At 43.5% G+C, this 18,208-nt stretch overlaps 1 protein-coding gene across 1 annotated transcript in view; it reads left to right on the top strand.

Moving 5' to 3' along the window:
- The window catches only part of LOC115108212 (kalirin-like), a 257,001-nt gene that overhangs the window by 216,140 nt on the left and 22,653 nt on the right, over positions 1–18,208 (top strand). The window contains 1 exon segment of the mRNA XM_029632309.2: positions 9,205–9,451. Within this exon segment, the coding sequence (XP_029488169.2) occupies positions 9,205–9,451 (247 nt within the window).

The raw sequence follows: 18,208 nt of genomic DNA, 5'->3' as shown, positions 1-18,208 counted from the left end.
GTGAAATGTTATTTTCTAATACAATCTATTTTTGGGCTTATTTGTGGTCAATTTGCTTTGTACAACTTCTTTTAATTATGTTTCGGCCCCCCGACCATCGGCTTGAGACAAAAATCGTCCGACTGAATTGAGTTGACTGCCCCTGGTGTAAAGCCTGCTCTCTAGGCAGGCTAAAGGAAATGATCAAGATTTCAATTTGAACCCAGGTCTGTAAGTAATTTTACATTGCCTGACTGTAGGAGAGTGAGTGAGGCTGTGTTGACATGACTATGCAACAGGCGTGTGTCTTTATGAGGCAGCGCTCGGCTGACATTCAAAATGAGGTCAACACTAGTCTCCGAAACATCCTGAGTACTACAGGAGTAAAAAATAATAGGGCGTTGATATTTTTGCCCCTCATGGATACCCTGTCTACTGTAATTGTCTTATAGGCCTAGTTCCATTTCAGTTAAGTATGAATACAGTCAGTCTGTCAATTATATATAACTTATAGGCCTATGTGTTACATTTGTTCTTCAATGGACTCCCAGACTTTCTTATGAACCATAATATAATTGAAAAATAAACAAAATTGGAAGAAAACGGACAGAAACAGGGAGGGACTTGCCCAGTACTAAAAACGTGTTTTTTGGGTTCCATTGCAGAATGCTTTGCGACGGTGTGCACTAATGAATATGACCCTGACCATTGTTTAACGTGCGTACCCTGTACCCTTTCGCATGGCCGCATCTCTGGCCGACCTGGAGATCCCTTAGCAACAGTTCCCGTCTCTCCCCGGGTGGAGGTGACCTAATACCCTGCAGATGGTGTCGAGGGGAGATGAGATGAAGGCTTGTGTCCCAAGTGGTACTCTGTTCTCTACATAGTGCAGTACTTTTGCCCAGAGTATGGGCTATTTGGGACACAGCCGAGATGAGATGGACGGGTCCGGTCACATCTGCTGCAGCTTAGACCCAACATGTCATGCCAGCTCCTATCTACCGTATAGCCTCCAGATCTATGTCCCAAATGGCATGCTATTCTAAATATAGTGCACTACTTTAATCCAGGGCCCCATGTTTAATCTTTTGCAGCTATCTGATGTAAAGAGACCTCTAAATAATGCTCTTTATTTTCTGTGGGGGGTCAAAACTGTCTACTCGGCTCTCAAAAGCAGGGTTATACATATACTGTGCCCCACAACCCACCCTTTTATCTAAACTAAAAAACAAACGTCCCTTTTTTCAGGACCCTGTCGTTCAGATATAATTTGTAAAAATCCAAATTCACAGATCTTCATTGTAAAGGGTTTAAACACTTCTTCCCAGGCTTGTTCAATGAACCAAAAACAGTTAATGAACATGCACCTGTGGAACGGTCGTTAAAACACTAACAGCTTACAGACGGTAGGCAATTAAGGTCACAGTTATGAAAACTAAGGACACTAAAGAGACCTTTCTACAGAAAAATACCAAAAGAAAGATGCCCAGGGTCCTTGCTAATCTGCGTGAATGTGCCTTAGGCATGCTGCAAGGAGGCATGAGGACTGACGGTGTGGCCAGGGCAATAAATTGCAATGTCCGTACTGTGAGACGTCTAAGACAGTGCTATCGGGAGACAGGATGGACAGCTGATCGTCCTCGCAGTGGCAGACCACGTGTAACAACACCTGCACAGGATCGGTACATCCGAACATCACACCTGCGGGACAGGTACAGGATGGCAACAACAACTGCCCGAGTTACACCAGGAACGCACAATCCCTCCATCAGTGCTCAGACTGTCCGCAATAGGTCCTCACCAGACATCACCGACAACAACGTTGCCTATGGGTGCAATCCCACCATCGCTGGACCAGACAGGACTGGCAAAAAGTGCCCTTCACTGACGAGTCACGGTTTTGTCTCACCAGGGGTAATGGTCAGATTTGCATTTATCGTCGAAGGAATGAGCTTTACACTGAGGCCTGTACTCTGGAGCGGGATTGATTTGGAAGTGGAGAGTCCGTCATAGTCTGGGGTGGTGTGTCACAGCATCATCGGACTGAGCTTGTTGTCATTGCAGGCAATCTCAACGCTATGCGTTACAGGGAAGTCATCCTCCTACCTCATGTGGTACCCTTCCTGCAGTCTCATCCTGACATGACCCTCCAGCATGACAATACCACCAGCCATACTGCTCGTTCTATGTGTGATTTCCTTTAAGACAGGAATGTCAGTGTTCTGCCATGGCCAGCGAAGACCACAGATCTCAATCCTATTGAGCACGTCTGGGGCCTGTTGGATCGGAGGGTGAGGGCTAGGGCCATTCCCCCCAGAAATGTCTGAGAACATGCAGGTGCCTTGGTGGAAGAGTGGGGTAACATCTCACAGCAAGAACTGGCAAATCTGGTGCAGTCCATGAGGAGGAGATGCACTGCAGTACTTAATGCAGCTGGTGGCCACACCAGATACTGACTGTTACCTTTGATTTTGACCCCCCCCCCCCTTTGTTCAGGGACACATTATTCCATTTCTGTTAGTCACATGTCTGTGGAACTTGTTCAGTTTATGTCTCAGTTGTTGAACCTTGTTATGTTCTTACAAATATTTACACATGTTAAGTTTGCTGAAAATAAACTCAGTTGCCAGTGAGAGGGCGTTTCTTTTTTTTTTGCTGAGTTTAGTTAGTGCACTACTTTTGACCAGGGCCCATAGCAAGTAGGCTGGTATTTGGAAAAGCCATTGCATTCAGAGGACCCTGATTTAGTTTACTTTTAGTACTTTCATTATCCAACTGTTGGAGATGTTGAGTATTGTTATGATTATTAATTGGGAATGCTTGCACTGAATCTTACCATATTGTAGAGCTGTTGCTTGGCGTGCAATGACCTTTTGATGAACAAGATTGCCGGATTTCACAGACACAGTAGTTGATTACCACAGCTTGACTTGGAAAGTGTTGATGATTCATTCAACTAATCAACAGCTGGAAAAAGGCATGTCACAAGCGTTGTAGATAATCATTTGGTGGGTTATTTGCCTCTGTTTCTCCTCTGTCTTTACCCAAACTCCTCGAAGTGACTAGAAATAGCAGCTATTTTCTATATAAAAGCCCTATGATGATGAAACAGTCTGCTTGGACAGGTTCCCCCACAGCTCTGGAAACTCAGACACTACCATTTCCTGTTCCCCTTAGACGGCACGGCTCCGACAGCCACACTGGAAACCAACTGCTATTTAAACACAGACTGTTCTCTTGCTCTTTCTTGCTCTCGCTCTCTTTCTCTCTCCCCTTCTCGCGCTCTCTCTCTCTCTCTCCCTCTCCATCTCTCGTTCTCCATCACAACACGCAGGAGCCAAATGTTCTCCTCGCGGTGTTATTTAAGCAGGTTGCAACTACAGTCATTACTTGAGGTGGCGCTAACATGGGAAGAGTCCTGTATTTATGATTTGACTCCGGTCCTAATGTTTTGGGGTTTTCCAAATCGGGTAATGTCTCAAACAAAAGTTGGTTTTCTTTGCCGTGTCAAGCATAGGAGGTACAGTGTGTCCTGTTTGGGATACATTTTACTGCATGGGCCTTTTCATTTGTTTGTTGGTACTCTGAAGTGGTGTTTGAATATAATACTTCAACCATACTCCTTAGGCCCATCCCAAATGGCACCCTAGTTCCCTATAATAGTGCACTACTTTTGCTCTCCCTTAACCTTCCGGTACCAATCATAATTCATGATAATTGAGTTACTTCCAGCTGTTATTCCACTAGTTGGACAGAGTTAATCATGCTCTTCGGTATAAAATGAACTGATCGTACAAGATTGTTTCCAGGAGCCCACCACAAAACAGTTATTGGATGTAGTAACAAGTATTTATCACCATACTAACGAGGGATTCTTCTGTGGGCTGTTTGTTTTTGTACAATTAACAGTTTCACTGTAAGACACACCACTTTGTGAGCTCACAGATGTTCTGTTGGCTTTGGAACACGTGGCGGGTGAAAGAGGATGGAAATCAGATCCTTCTGAAAAGCTCTTTATCGACAATGGCATTGTTATATGGCACCAACCACAGGTCCCAACTTTGTGCAGAGGGAAAGCTAAAGTTCCCATGTTGAGGACTGTGTCAGCTCTGCTCTGTCGCTGTAATACATGATGGGGGTATCTTCTCGGCACTATTCACATGTGGTGTTCCCTGCCTGTTGACACTAATCTTGGGTCAGTTTTGTATTTTCCACACTAATGGTTAAAGTTCAGATTGGGGGCAGGGAGGCTGATCCTTATAATTATATGACGATTTTGTAGGTTGAAAATAATCACATGACACAATTTCTGATATCGCATGCTTTACCTTTATTTTCCTGCATAAGTACAAATCTGTGTTGCCGGCATATCACCTCCACCTTATCGGCCACCCTAGACCCACTTCAGTTTGCATACCGCCCCGGCAGGTCCACAGACGACGCAATCGCCATCACACTGCACACTGCCTTATCTCACCTGGACAAGAGGAATACCTATGTGAGAATGCTGTTCATCGACTACAGCTCAAGCGTTCAACACCAAAGTACCCTCCAAGCTCGTCATTAAGCTCGACCCTGGGTCTCGACCCCGCCTTGTTCAACTGGGTCCTGGACTTCCTGAAGGGCCGCCCCCCCAGGTGGTGAAGGTAGGAAACAACCTCTCCACCCCGCTGATCCTCAACACTGGGGACCCACAAGGGTGCATGCTCAGCCCCTTCCTGTACTCCCTGTTCACCCATGACTGGGTGGCCATGCACGCCTCCAACTCAATCGTCAAGTTTGCAGACGACACTACAGTGGTAGTCTTGATTACCAACAACGACGAGACAAGCTACAGGGAGGAGGTGAGGGCACTAGGAGTGTGGTGTCAGGAAAACAACCTCTCACTCAATGTCAACAAAACAAAGGAGTTGATCGTGGACTTCATGAAACAGCAGTTGGAGCACCCCCCTATCCACATCGAAGGGACAGCAGTGGAGAAGGTGGAAAGTTGTAAGTTCCTCGGCGTACAAACTGAAATGGTCCACCCACACGCCTCTTCAACCTCAGGAGGCTGAAGAAATTTGGCTTGTCACCCAAAACCCTGACAAACTTTTACAGATGCACAATCGAGAGCATCCTGTCAGCCTGCCTCACAGCCTGGTATGGCAACTGCACCGCCCTCAACAGCAAGGCTCTCCAGAGGATGGTGCAGTCTGCACAACGCATCACTAGGGGCAAACTACCTGCCCTCCATAACACCTACAGCACCCAATGTCATAGGAAGGCCAAAAAGATCATCAAGGACATCAACCACCCGAGCCACTGCCTGTTCACACCGCTACCATCCAGAAGGCGAGGTCAGTACAGCTGCATCAAAGCTGGGACCGAGAGACTGAAAAACAACTTCTATCTCAAGGCCGTCAGACTGCTAAACAGCAATCACTAACTCCGAGAAGCTGCTGCCTACATTGAGACCCAATCACTGGCCACTTGAATAAATGGATCACTAGTCACTTTATACAATGCACTCTAAATAATTATACTTTAAATAATGTTTACATATCTTACATTGCTCATCACATACAGTGCCTTGCGAAAGTATTCGGCCACCTTGAACTTTGCGAACTTTTGCCACATTTCAGGCTTCAAACATAAAGATATAAAACTGTATTTTTTTGTGAAGAATCAACAACAAGTGGGACACAATCATGAAGTGGAACGACATTTATTTGATATTTCAAACTGGCCATCTAGGCAGAGTTCCTTTGTCCAGTGTTTGTGTTCTTTTGCCCATCTTAATATTTTTTATTGGCCAGTCTGAGATATGGCTTTTTCTTTGCAACTCTGCCTAGAAGGCCAGCATCCCAGAGTTGCCTCTTCACTGTTGACGTTGAGACTGATGTTTTGCGGGTACTATTTAATGAAGCTGCCAGTTGAGGACTTGTGAGGCGTCTGTTTCTCAAACTAGACACTGATGTACGTGTCCTCTTGCTCAGTTGTGCACCGGGGCCTCCCACTCCTCTTTCTGTTCTGGTTAGAGACAGTTTGCACTGTTCTGTGAAGTGTGTAGTACACAGCATTGTACGAGATCTTGAGTTTATTGGCAATTTCTCGCATGGAATAGCCTTCATTTCTCAGAACAAGAAAAGACTGGTTAGTTTCAGAAGAAAGATCTTTGTTTCTGGCCATTTTGAGCCTGTAATCGAACCCACAAATCCCGATGCTGCAGATACTCAACTAGTCTAAAGAATGCCAATTTTATTGTTTCTTTAATCAGCACAACAGTTTTCAGCTGTGCTAACATAATTGCAAAATGGTTTTCTAAGGGGCTGTCTAGCTACAATAGTAATTTACAACATTAACCATGTCTACACTTTATTTCTGATAAATGTTATGTTATTTTAATGGACAAAAAATGTGCTTTTCTTTCAAAAATTTTCCAAGTGACCCCAAACTTTGGAACGGTAGTGTATTTATCAATGAACTCTGTCAGCCCGTTTTCTTATATAAACAACAAAAAAAAAGGTCAGGGAAACTGACCCTGTCTGGGTATTTTAAGAGAATTGCCCACGAGATTTAGTCTTAAGAGTTCTGCCCCTGAAACAATCTGTGTTTACCATGCCCATGTAGACAAACCCGTCTTACAGTCCCTGCTATCATAGTGAGCTCTTTAATGAAAAACCACTGAGGATCAGTTTGTCAAACTTTAGAATAGGGGGGGAAAGAATGTAGGGAGTGAGGAACCGCCAGATGATGCTGACAGAAAGCTATGGGTGGTCGAGACGAGTGGGGGAGGCTGGATCATGGTTTCCATTGGGATGGGTCTGACCTGTGTGAGGATCATCCCTCACACAGGGGTGTGTTCTAACTCAGAACATGAGCCTCACTTTGTTCTGTTGACGCTAGATTGGATCTGCTTCAGTCAGCCTGTTTAAAACCTTGAACATGATCATAGAGAAGGCCTGCGTCCCAAATGGCAGCCTGTTCCCTGCTTTTGACCTGGGCCCATAGGGCTCTGGTCAAAAGCAGTGCACTGTATAGGAAATTGGGCACCATTTGGGACATGGCTATGGAGAGGGAGTGCTCTTGTTTTAAACAGCTCTCTGTGGGAGTGGATGATTTGTGGAGTGTTCCTGTTCCTAGTAAGAGATTGGAGTTGATCTCCATTCAAGATGACCTGAAACACTTCCCTCCAACTGGGTTTGGTTGCTGGTCAAATATGTTTTGTTATTGAAGGAGTCAACGAAGTGGTGTGATTTAGAATCCCCTCTGTTTCGAACCCCCATAGTAGACAACCGAGAGGTAACTCAAGTGTGTGTCCTTGATCTGTCCGACATTGGACTTTGTTTGTTCTCTCTGTGGCAGTGTTGAGTACTTGCTGGGTTATTTCAGGCTAGGGTTGCAAATGTCCGGGAACGTAAACAGAACTCTTGGTTGATTTCCTGCTTACAAGCAGATTTCCAGCTTATTCCCTAATGATTCCGGGAATCTTCCAACCAGGATTTCTGGAAAACTTGGGAATTTTGGGAAATGGACCAGGAATTTTGCAACCCTAATTCAGGAGTTCTTATCACGGCAAATACACATAGGTTTGACTACACTTCCTCTTAGACTGCTACTCAAGTTGTAACAGAATGTGTGCTCGTACCTGCTCTCTTCGAACCCTGTCACACTCCCATCTGACTGTGCAGCTGGCTGAATTTAAGGACTCTCCTTCAATCGTCCCAAATGGCACCCTATTCTTCCCTATGGGCCCGGTCAAAAGTGGTGCACTAAATAGGGAATGGGGTGCCATTTGGGACTCAGCCCATGTCGGGTTAACCAGAGTAGAACCTCGGAGCATATGATTAAGTTTTGAGGGGACTCGGAGTGACAGCTCGAGGATTGATACTATTTTAAATTTCCCAAGGTGGGAGGTTTACTGACTTCAAATGGATTGCTAGCTAGATGATACTTGTGAAACCAGAGAGTATTTTCCTCAGCCAGAGAACATTCATAATTTGTTGGAGACTAGTGATATCCTCATAACTGGGAGACTGCATTCATTTATGACTCTCGTTTATCAAACTGGTGTAGGCTACGACCGTTTCCCCAGGTAGAGTTATAATACGTAGGGCTACGTCACAAATGGCACTCTATTCCCTATATAGTCCACTACTTTTGACCAAAGCCCTATGGGGCCTGGTCAAAAGTAGTGAACTAGGCCTATGTAGGGAATAGGGTGCCATTTGGAACGCATGCATATAAACACCAGACGACCATGATCTACAGGCCTATGGTTCATTTATTACCTCACTTCAAATAATAAAATCTTTGAGTGTAATCATTTAGTGGGTGTAAATATTATGACATGACTCTTCTCTCTCCAGAAACTAAACTGATCTCAGATACTGATAATGGGTTAATTATAAGGTCACCTGTAATCTCTCGTGAACAGGCCGTTAAAATGACATTTTTGGTTCTGGGTTGCTGAGATTAGGTCAACTGTGTTGAACAGATATTGGATGTATGTTGTATAGAGTAACTGTTGAGTTTTAACCAATTTAACACCTGGATACACACCAGTCTTTGATATGAAGCAATGTTTTAAATGTCCTACTGATTTTATATAGAGGTGTATTAATTGTAGTTGGTGCTCATGTAATATACTGTGGTGTGATTCAAACTCTGACCCCGGTGCCTATGAATGATAAAAGCAGTGGAGTCTGACCCTGTCAGTCAGTCATAAACTATATGAAGTACACACCTGTTTCACTTGTATCCAATAGCATTTCATGACGGGGCACACACTTACACTGACCTTAACCATGTTCTGTTCCATGGAAGGCATGGGGGGGCAGCCCAAATGGCACCCTATTCCCTATTTAGTGCACTACTTTTGACCAGAGCCCTGTGCACTAAAAAGGGGATAGGGTGTCTTTAATCCATTTATCCCCTGATAGTTTGTCCCCTGGTTTGATGTCTGAACATTTTTTTGTTGTTGTTCATTGTTCTATATAATCCGCTGTAATCCCGCAACTGGGATAAGTGTTTTTATGGATGTGTGCATGTCACTCCACTAAACTAATATCTGAATACATCGCACAACCCCACATGGCTTAACCTAGAACCTGAGCTGTGCACTTACCTTCCTTTTCTCTGCTGTGATAATGAGACTCGATTAAAAAAATAAAAATTGTGTCAACACCCACTTTGTTTTAAGACCTTAACTCACTGTTCTCTCGGTCTCTTCCTGTCTCACAGCTCTCTGGAGGCTGTGAGTTGACAGTGGTGCTGCAGGACTTCACAGCAGGTTGTTCCAGCGAGCTTAGCCTTCAGACGGGTCAGACGGTAGAGCTACTGGAGAGGCCCAGTGACCGCCCCGGCTGGTGTCTGGTGCGGACCACCGACCGTAGCCCCCCTCAGGAGGGCCTGGTGCCCAGCTCGGCCCTCTGTGTCTCTCACTCCCGCAGCAGCGTGGAGATGGAGTGCTTCTTCCCCACAGGGAAAGGTAAGGACCTCAAACCATTTACTGTTGTGGGAAAAAAAGTAAGGAAAGTGCTCCAAGGATATGTCAGTAGATCTTTATAGATTGAAGGTGCTCTTTGGCTAATGGGTTAATTGGCCAACAAAACCAATAAGGACCCTGCACCGTTCCTGTAATTACAATGGCCGTGTCTGAATACTCGTACTTCTGTTCGAAATGTTAGGCATTTTGGGTACGCGAAAATAGAACGTTTTATAGTGTGTGAACTTCTGAACATGTAGTATGCTTTAAATGCCAGGATGTCATGTTCATTTGGGCTTTTGATCTAGTAGAATTCGCTGCACACTATTGAGGAAGAGAATCGTCTTTCCAGACTCACGTGTGTTTGACAACAGCTGATAATTAGATAAGGTGACTCGCTGTACCAGATGGCGGGAATCAACGCATCATCTACTGTGCATTAGATGATGCGTTCTCAGTATAGAGGACCTTAGTATGCTGATATTTCTTGCCTATTGTGCTCATTTATACCTAAGAGTACGTTCTCAATAGTATGTAGTACGATAGTACACAGTATGCAGTTTAAGTAAGTAGTAGGCAAGACAGATTTTGGACATGGCCAATGCCTTTATTATGTTGACGTGTTCAGTATATCAAAATCTGAGAAGATTCTTAGTCCTCCTTGTTTTTGAAAACATTCTACTGTTTTATTTGGCAGCATGGTAGTGAGATACTGCACTTCCTATCTCTCATTCAATGTCAAAGATGTGGAAAGATTTCAACTGTTCTGCCTGTGATTATTATTATTTGACCATGCTGGTCATTTATGAACATTTGAACATCTTGGCCATGTTCTGTTATAATCTCCACCCGGCACAGCCAGAAGAGGACTGGCCACCCCACATAGCCTGGTTCCTTTCTTCCTAGGTTTTTGCCTTTCTAGGGAGTTTTTCCTAGCCACCGTGCTTCTACACCTGCATTGCTTGCTGTTTGGGGTTTTAGGCTGGGTTTCTGTACAGCACTTTGAGATATCAGCTGATGTAAGAACGGCTATATAAATACATTTGATTTGATATTAATATACAATACCAGTCAAAGGTTTGGACACACCTACTCATTCCAGGATTTGTCTTTATTTGTACCATTTTCTACATTGTAGAGTAATAGTGAAGACATCAAAACTAGGAAATAACACATGTGGAATCATGTAGTAACCCCCCAAAAAGTGTTAAACAAAGCAAAATATATTTTATATTTGATAATCTTCAAAGTAGCCACCCTTGGCCGCAATGACAGCTTTGCACACTTTTGGTGTTGTCTCAACCAGCTTCATGAGGTAGTCACCTGGAATGCATTTCAATTAACAGGTGTGCCTTAAAAGTTAAAAGTTAATTTGTGGAATTTCTTCCTTAATGCGTTTGAGCCAATCAGATGTTGTAACAAGGTAGGCATGGTATACACAAGATAGCCCTATTTGGTAAAATACGAAGTCCATATTATGGCAAGAACAGCTCAAATAAGCAAAGAGAAATGACAGTCCATCATTACTTTGACTGACCTTCATGTCTTAATCTGGAAAATGTCAAGAATAGTCGCAAAACCATCAAGCACTAAGCTGAAACTGTCACTCATGAGGACCGCCACAGGAAATGAAGACCCAGAGTTACCTCGGCTACAGAGGATTAGTTTATTAGAGTTAACTGCACCTTAGTAACAGACACATCGCAACTTTAACTGTTCAGAGGAGACTGCGTGAATCAGGCCTTCATAGTGAATTGCTGCAAAGAAACCACTACTAAAGGACACCAATAAGAAGAAGAGACTTGCTTGGGCCAAGAAACACGAGCAATGGACATTAGACCGGTGGAAATCTGTACTTTGGTCTGAGGAGTCCAAATTTGAGATGTTTGGTTCCAACCTCTGTCTTTGTGAGACGCAGAGGAGGTGAATGGATGATCTCCACGTGTGTTTCCCACCGTGAAGCATGGAGGAGGTGGTGTGATGGTGTGGGGGTGCTTTGCTGGTGACACTGACTGGGATTTATTTATTTATTTAGAATTCAAGGCACACTTAACCAGCATCGCTACCACAGCATTCTGCAGCGATATGGCATCCCATCTGGTTTGCACTTAGTCCCACTATCATTTGTTTTTCAACAGGACAATGACCCAACACACCTCCAGGTTGTGTAAGGGCTATTTTGACCAAGAAGGAGAGTGATGAAGTGCCGCATCAGATGACCTGGCCTCTACAATCACCCGACCTCAACCCAATCGAGTTGTTTTGGGATGAGATGGACCGCAGAGAGAAGGAAAAGCTGTTAACAAGTGTTCAGCATATGTGGGAACTCCTTCAAGACTGTTGGAAAAGCATTCCTCATGAAGCTGGTTGAGAGAATGCCAAGAGTGTGCAAAGCTGTCATCAAGGCGAAGGGGGGCTAAGAATCTACAATTATAAAATAGGTTTTGATTTGTTTAACACTTCTTTGGTTACTACATGATTCCATATGTGTTGTTCAATAGTTGTTTATTCTGCAATGTAGAAAATAGTAAAAATAAAGAAAAACCCTTGAAAGAGTAGGTGTGTCCAAACTTTTGAATGGTACTGTACCTGCAGCAAATATTTCATCATCGTTTCATCATTGTTTCACCTGCTACGGGCATTGCATGATTTTAAGTACTTGGAAGCATTTGTTTAGACAATCCAACATCTCCTGGTGCTACCTGTAGAGGGAGGTGTTGGTTGTCACTCGGATTAGAGCCAGGTTGGTTTGATATTTGACAGCTTGGGGAACATTTAGCCACTGACGAGCACTTGACATTTTACCTCAGTACAACATCCGCCTCCACTTAGACCACTTCAGAGAGGGTTTCAGCTCATGCTGCTGACACTCTGTGATGTACTGCCTCCCTGTTTTCCTTGACAAATGTAAAAGCTCTTCAGTTAGGACTTTAATGAGGCTATCTCTGCCATTGTAAAATGTTTTGTATAGGGAATTGTAATCTAGATGGAACACATCCTGAACCATTTAAAAGGTACAGGAGAGTAAATAATTTACTTTTAAGATGTTTCTCTTTGTGCATTTGTATTTATTGTTGAAAGGTGGTAGTGTTGACAGATACTCCTCTCATTAAACGTTTTACTGAATTGAATTAACTCTGTAGAATGAATTGCTGAAATTACTCAAATATAAAGGTATCCATTGTTCAAATTAAACTTTAGAGTTGAATAGAAGAGCATACAGAAGTCTATCGAGTTTACATGGGGGTCACTATGTCAAATTACCCATTAACACAACAATGAGCACAATCAAATTTATCAACCCATGGAGGTCTGGATTTGGAGTCACACTCAAAATTAAAGTGGAAAACCACACTACAGGCTGATCCAACTTTGATGTAATGTCCTTAAAACAAGTCAAAATGAGACTCAGTAGTGTGTGTGGCCTCCACGTGCCTGTATGACCTCCCTACAACCCCTGGGCATGCTCCTGATGAGGTGGCGGATGGTCTCCTGAGGGATCTCCTCCCAGACCTGGACTAAAGCATGGATGGAGCGAGACATGATGTCCCAGGTGTGCTCAATTGGATTCAGGTCTGGGGAACGGGCGGGCCAGTCCATAGCATCAATGCTTTCCTCTTGCAGGAACTGCTAACACAATCCAGCCACATGAGGTCTAGCATTGTCTTACATTAGGAGGAACCCAGGGCCAACCGCACCAGCATATGGTCTCACAAGGGGTCTGAGGATCTCATCTCGGTACCTAATGGCAGTCAGGCTAACTCTGACGAGCACATGGAAGGCTGTGCGGCCCCCCAAAGAAATGCCACCCCACACCATGACTGACCCACCGCCAAACCGGTCATGCTGGAGGATGTTGCAGGCAGCAGAACGTTCTCCACGGCGTCTCCAGACTGTCATGTCTGTCACATGTGCTCAGTGTGAACCTGCTTTCATCTGTGAAGAGCACAGGGCGCCAGTGGCGAATATGCCAATCTTGGTGTTCTCTGGCAAATGCCAAACGTCCTACACGGTGTTGGGCTGTAGCACAACCTCCACCTGTGGACATCGGGCCCTCATACCACCCTCATGGAGTCTGTTTCTCACCGTTTGAGCAGACACATGCACATTTGTGGCCTGCTGGAGGTAATTTTGCAGGGCTCTGGCAGTGCTCCTCCTTGCACAAAGGCGGAGGTAGTGGTCCTGCTGCTGGGTTGTTGCCCTCCTACGGCCCCCTCCACGTCTCCTGATGTACTGTCCTGTCTCCTGGTAGCGCCTCCATGCTCTGGACACTACGCTGACAGACACAGCAAACCTTCTTGCCACATCTCGCATTGATGTGCCATCCTGGAAGAGCTGCACTACCTGAGCCACTTGTGTGGGTTGTAGACTCCGTCTCATGCTACCACTAGAGTGAAAGCACCGCCAGCATTCAAAAGTGACCAAAACATCAGCTAGGAAGCATAGGAACTGAGAAGTGGTCTGTGGTACCACCTGCAGAACCACTCCTTTATTGGGGGTGTCTTGCTAATTGCCTAATTTCCACCTGTTTGCACAACAGCATGTGACATTTATTGTCAATCAGTGTCGCTTCCTAAGTGTACAGTTTGATTTCACAGAAGTGTGATTGACTTGGAGTTACATTGTGTTGTTTAAGTGTTCCCTTTATTTTTTGGAGCAGTGTATATATACATTACCTTTCAAAATCTTGGGGTCACTTAGAAATGTCCTTGTTTTTGAAAGAAAAGCACATTTTTGGTCCATTAAAATAACATCAAATTGATCAGAAATACAGTGTAGACATTGTTAATGTTGTAAATGACTATTGTAGCTGGAAATGGCTGATTTTTACATGTCTACATAGGTGTACAGAGTCCCGGTATCAGCAACCATAACTCCTGTGTTCCAATGGGACATTGTGTTAGCTAATCCAAGTTGATCATTTTAAAAGGTTAATTGAGGCTAGATTAGAAAACCCTTTTACAATTATGTTAGCACAGCTGAAAACTGTTGTTCTGATTAAAGAAGCATCTTTATTTGACCTTTTATTTAACTAGGCAAGTCAGTTAAGAACAAAATCTTATTTTCAATGACGGCCTAGGAACAGTGGGTTATCTTGTTCAGGTGCAGAACGACAGATTTTTACCTTGTCAGCTCGGGGATTCGATCTTGCAACCTTTCGGTTACTAGTCCAATGCTCTAAACACTAGGCTACTTGCTAGACTTCCGGCTACCTGCCTTCTTTAGACTAGTTGAGTATCTGGAGCATCAGTATTTGTGGGTTCGATTACAGGCTCAAAATGGGCAGGAACAAAGTACTTTCTTCTGAAACCCATTAGTCTATTCTTGTTCTGAGAAATAAAGGCTATTATGTGAGAAATTGCCAACAATGGTATCTTGAACAGTGCTGTGTACTACTTCACAGAACAGCACAAACTGTCTCTAACCAGAATAGAAAGAGGAGTGGGAGGCCCCGGTGCACAACTGAGCAAGAGGTCAAGTACATTCGTGTCTATTTTGAGAAACAGATGCCTCACAAGTCCTCAACTGGCAGCTTCATTAAATAGTACCCGCAAAACACCAGTCTCAACGTCAACAGTGAAGAGGCGACTCCGGAATGCTGGCCTTCTAGGCAGAGTTGCAAAGAAAAAGCCATATCTCAGACTGGCCAATAAAAATAAAATATTAAGATGGGCAAAAGAACAGACACTGGACAGAGAAACTCTGCAGAGAAGGCCAGCATCTCGGAGTCGCCATGCTGGTTAAGTGTGCCCTGAATTCTAAATAAATCACAGACAGTGTCAGCAGCAAAGCACCATCACACCTCATCCTCTATGCTTCACGTTGGGACCCACACATGCAGAGATCATCCGTTCACCTACTCCGCATCTTCCAAAGACCCAGCGGTTGGAACCAAAAATCTCCAATTTGGACTCCAGAACATAGGATACATTTCCACCGGTCTAATGTCCATTGCCTGTGTTTCTTTGCCCAAGCAAGTCTCCTCTTCTTACTGGTGTCCTTTAGAAGTGGATTCTTTGCAGCAATTTGACCATGAAGGCCTGATTCACGCAGTCTCCTCTGAACAGTTGTTGAGATGTGTCTGTTACTTGAACTCTGAAGCATTTATTTGGGATGCAATTTCTGAGGCTGGTAACTCTCATGAACTTATCCTCTGGTTATTCCATTCCTGTGGCGGTCCTTATGAGAGTCAGTTTCATCATAGCTCTTGATGGTTTTTGCGACTGCACTTGAAGAAACTTCTTAAAGTTCTTAACATTTTCCATATTGACTGACCTTGATGTCTTAAAGTCATGATGGACTGTAGTTTCTTTTTACTTATTTAAGTTGTTCTTGCCATAAAATGGACTTGATCTTTTGCCAAATGGGGCTATCTTCTGAATCCCCCCTACCTTGTTACAACACAACTGATTGGCTCAAATGCATTACGAAGGAAAGAAATTGCACAAATTAACTTTTTAAGAAGGCACACCTGTTAATTGAAATGCATTCCAGGTGACTACCTCATGAAGCTGGTTCAGAGAATGCAAAGCTGTAATCAATGCAAAGGGTGGCTATTTGAAGAATCTCAAATATAAAATATATTTTGATTTGTTTAACACTTTTTTTTTTGGTTACTACATGATTCCATATGTGTTATTTCATAGTTTTGATGTCGTCACTATTATTCTACAATGTAGAAATATCCTTGAATGAGCAGGTATTCTAGAACTTTTGACTGGTAGTGTATACACCAAGGAAACCTATTTATTTATCTATTTATTTTGCGGGGGGGCGCATGTAATACCATTGACAGACGTTATAAATAACCCATCCCACGATAGGGGCGTGGGAGCTTAATGTTCATTTTCCCCCACGCTACTTGCCACACCTCCTCCAGAACAACCCACCCTCTTCAGCCCACTACCTCTGTGTGGTGGACATTAATAAAATACCCCCGAAAATATACCAAGCAAGCTATTACCCTAACAAACTACAAACGTAAACTGGAAATACATACAAAAAAAATAGAACAACCACCATAAATACAAGTCCACAAACAAAAAAAACGGCAACAATTTGAATCGTCACATCAGGAGCACCTTTGGCGTTCAGGAGCACCTTTCCTTCCTATGAAATCAGGCCCATCCCTCTCGCCGTATTTTTTTAGTCCCACTTATCATTACAATTTGGAGAGCTCCCACTTTCTTTTGCAATCAATCCTTCTAGTGGATAATAGTGTTTGACACTTATTTTGAACGAGTCCAATACAACAAACAAAAAAACACATCTGAGTTTTAAAAATCCATTTTAATTTAGCGAAGGAGCACGGTGGTTGACCGCCATGATTTCTTCTCATTTAGTTTGTTGCACAAACGTTGATAGTCCGCTTTTTGTTGACATTTTGTAAACAGAGCCTGTGTGTTTTCTAGGAATCCATGTTGTGAAATGACTGGCTATTGGGACTGACCTCTTGTTATTTGTCCATAGGAGCTTCCTTTGTCTCCTTGCCCTGATTTCCTTTGTTTTGTGTATTAGGAACGAAAACATCCCTTCTAGAATGTTCCTATTCTGAGACACTGTGGACACCCTCGCTTCCTGTGCCTCCTTAAAACTACAGGGGGAAAGCAGGATGATTGAGAAAAGGCATCCTTTATTTGGAAAAGGCTTCATATGAGTTTTTGTTGGTTGAGGAGCACAGCAATACCCCAATGCTTGAGATGATAAAGTTAGCAGAGAACTGATAGGTTTTTCAAAATGACTAACCTGTATGTATCTGATTTTTCAAACAGTACACATTTGTACGTTAATAAATTACAGCCCTTTTCTTGCGTTAGACCACACTTAACATTAACAGCATGTACTGTCAATGTAATGGCAACTTGCTAGTATTTCCACTGCTCAGTAGCTAACCTTGATTTGAACCACTTCGCTATCTCTGGATCAGCCCCCACCGTCCCCAGTTTATTACATGCTGAAACTTGGACACCTTGGAAACTAAGTAATATAACTTATTGATAAAACCGTTTCCCTAGTTACAGTGACATGTAAATCCCACTTCCTCCCACCGATACAGTTTTTTAAAAAGACTCTTTGTTTCAAAAATGAATGGGAGGTTCGGCTGAGCTTTTTCTACATGGTGTCCAGCCACAGTATTTCAGGGTTGTGTCCCAAATGGCACCTCATTCCCGACATAGTGCACTACATTTTGCCAGAGCCGGAGGTCTGATGGGTATGTCTGCAAAAGCCTAGCCTTTTTTGTGAAACCTGAAACAATAGACCTCAATATTTATTTAATATATTCTAAGTAACATTCCGGCGCTTGCTCCATGTGGAATGAACTTTTTTAAGGAACTTGTCATACTTGTGGCCTCGTAGATAAAGCACATTGTTTTTCCCCACAGTTATACATGTTCTCTTTAATTTCCTCTGAAATACTCTCACATTTACAATACAATATGCTTTGGCCTGTTGCCCATGTGACTGTGACATACTGACATTTTTTTCTTATGTGTATGACCTTATTTCTATCCAGCATATTGGATGACTGTCATTCATACTCCACTTAACCAGCTCAATGTAATATCGATCTAGGCTACTAATCTGATTCTCAAATTTGTCATGAGGTTGCTACAACCTAGCCTACAAAAAACAAAGTTTAAAACGTAGGTGCACAGGTCAAGAGACAAATTGGAGTAATCAAGGTGACAGACGGTGACACATTCAAAATCCGCCTTGCACACTCTTGCCTGCATTTAGCTCAGCCTGGTCTCATAGACC

Source organism: Oncorhynchus nerka, linkage group LG3 (assembly GCF_034236695.1).
Source record: "Oncorhynchus nerka isolate Pitt River linkage group LG3, Oner_Uvic_2.0, whole genome shotgun sequence".
Taxonomy (NCBI): domain Eukaryota; kingdom Metazoa; phylum Chordata; class Actinopteri; order Salmoniformes; family Salmonidae; genus Oncorhynchus; species Oncorhynchus nerka.
The sequence above is the reverse complement of the archived record's forward strand: the minus strand, read 5'-3'. Positions and strand labels throughout refer to the sequence as shown.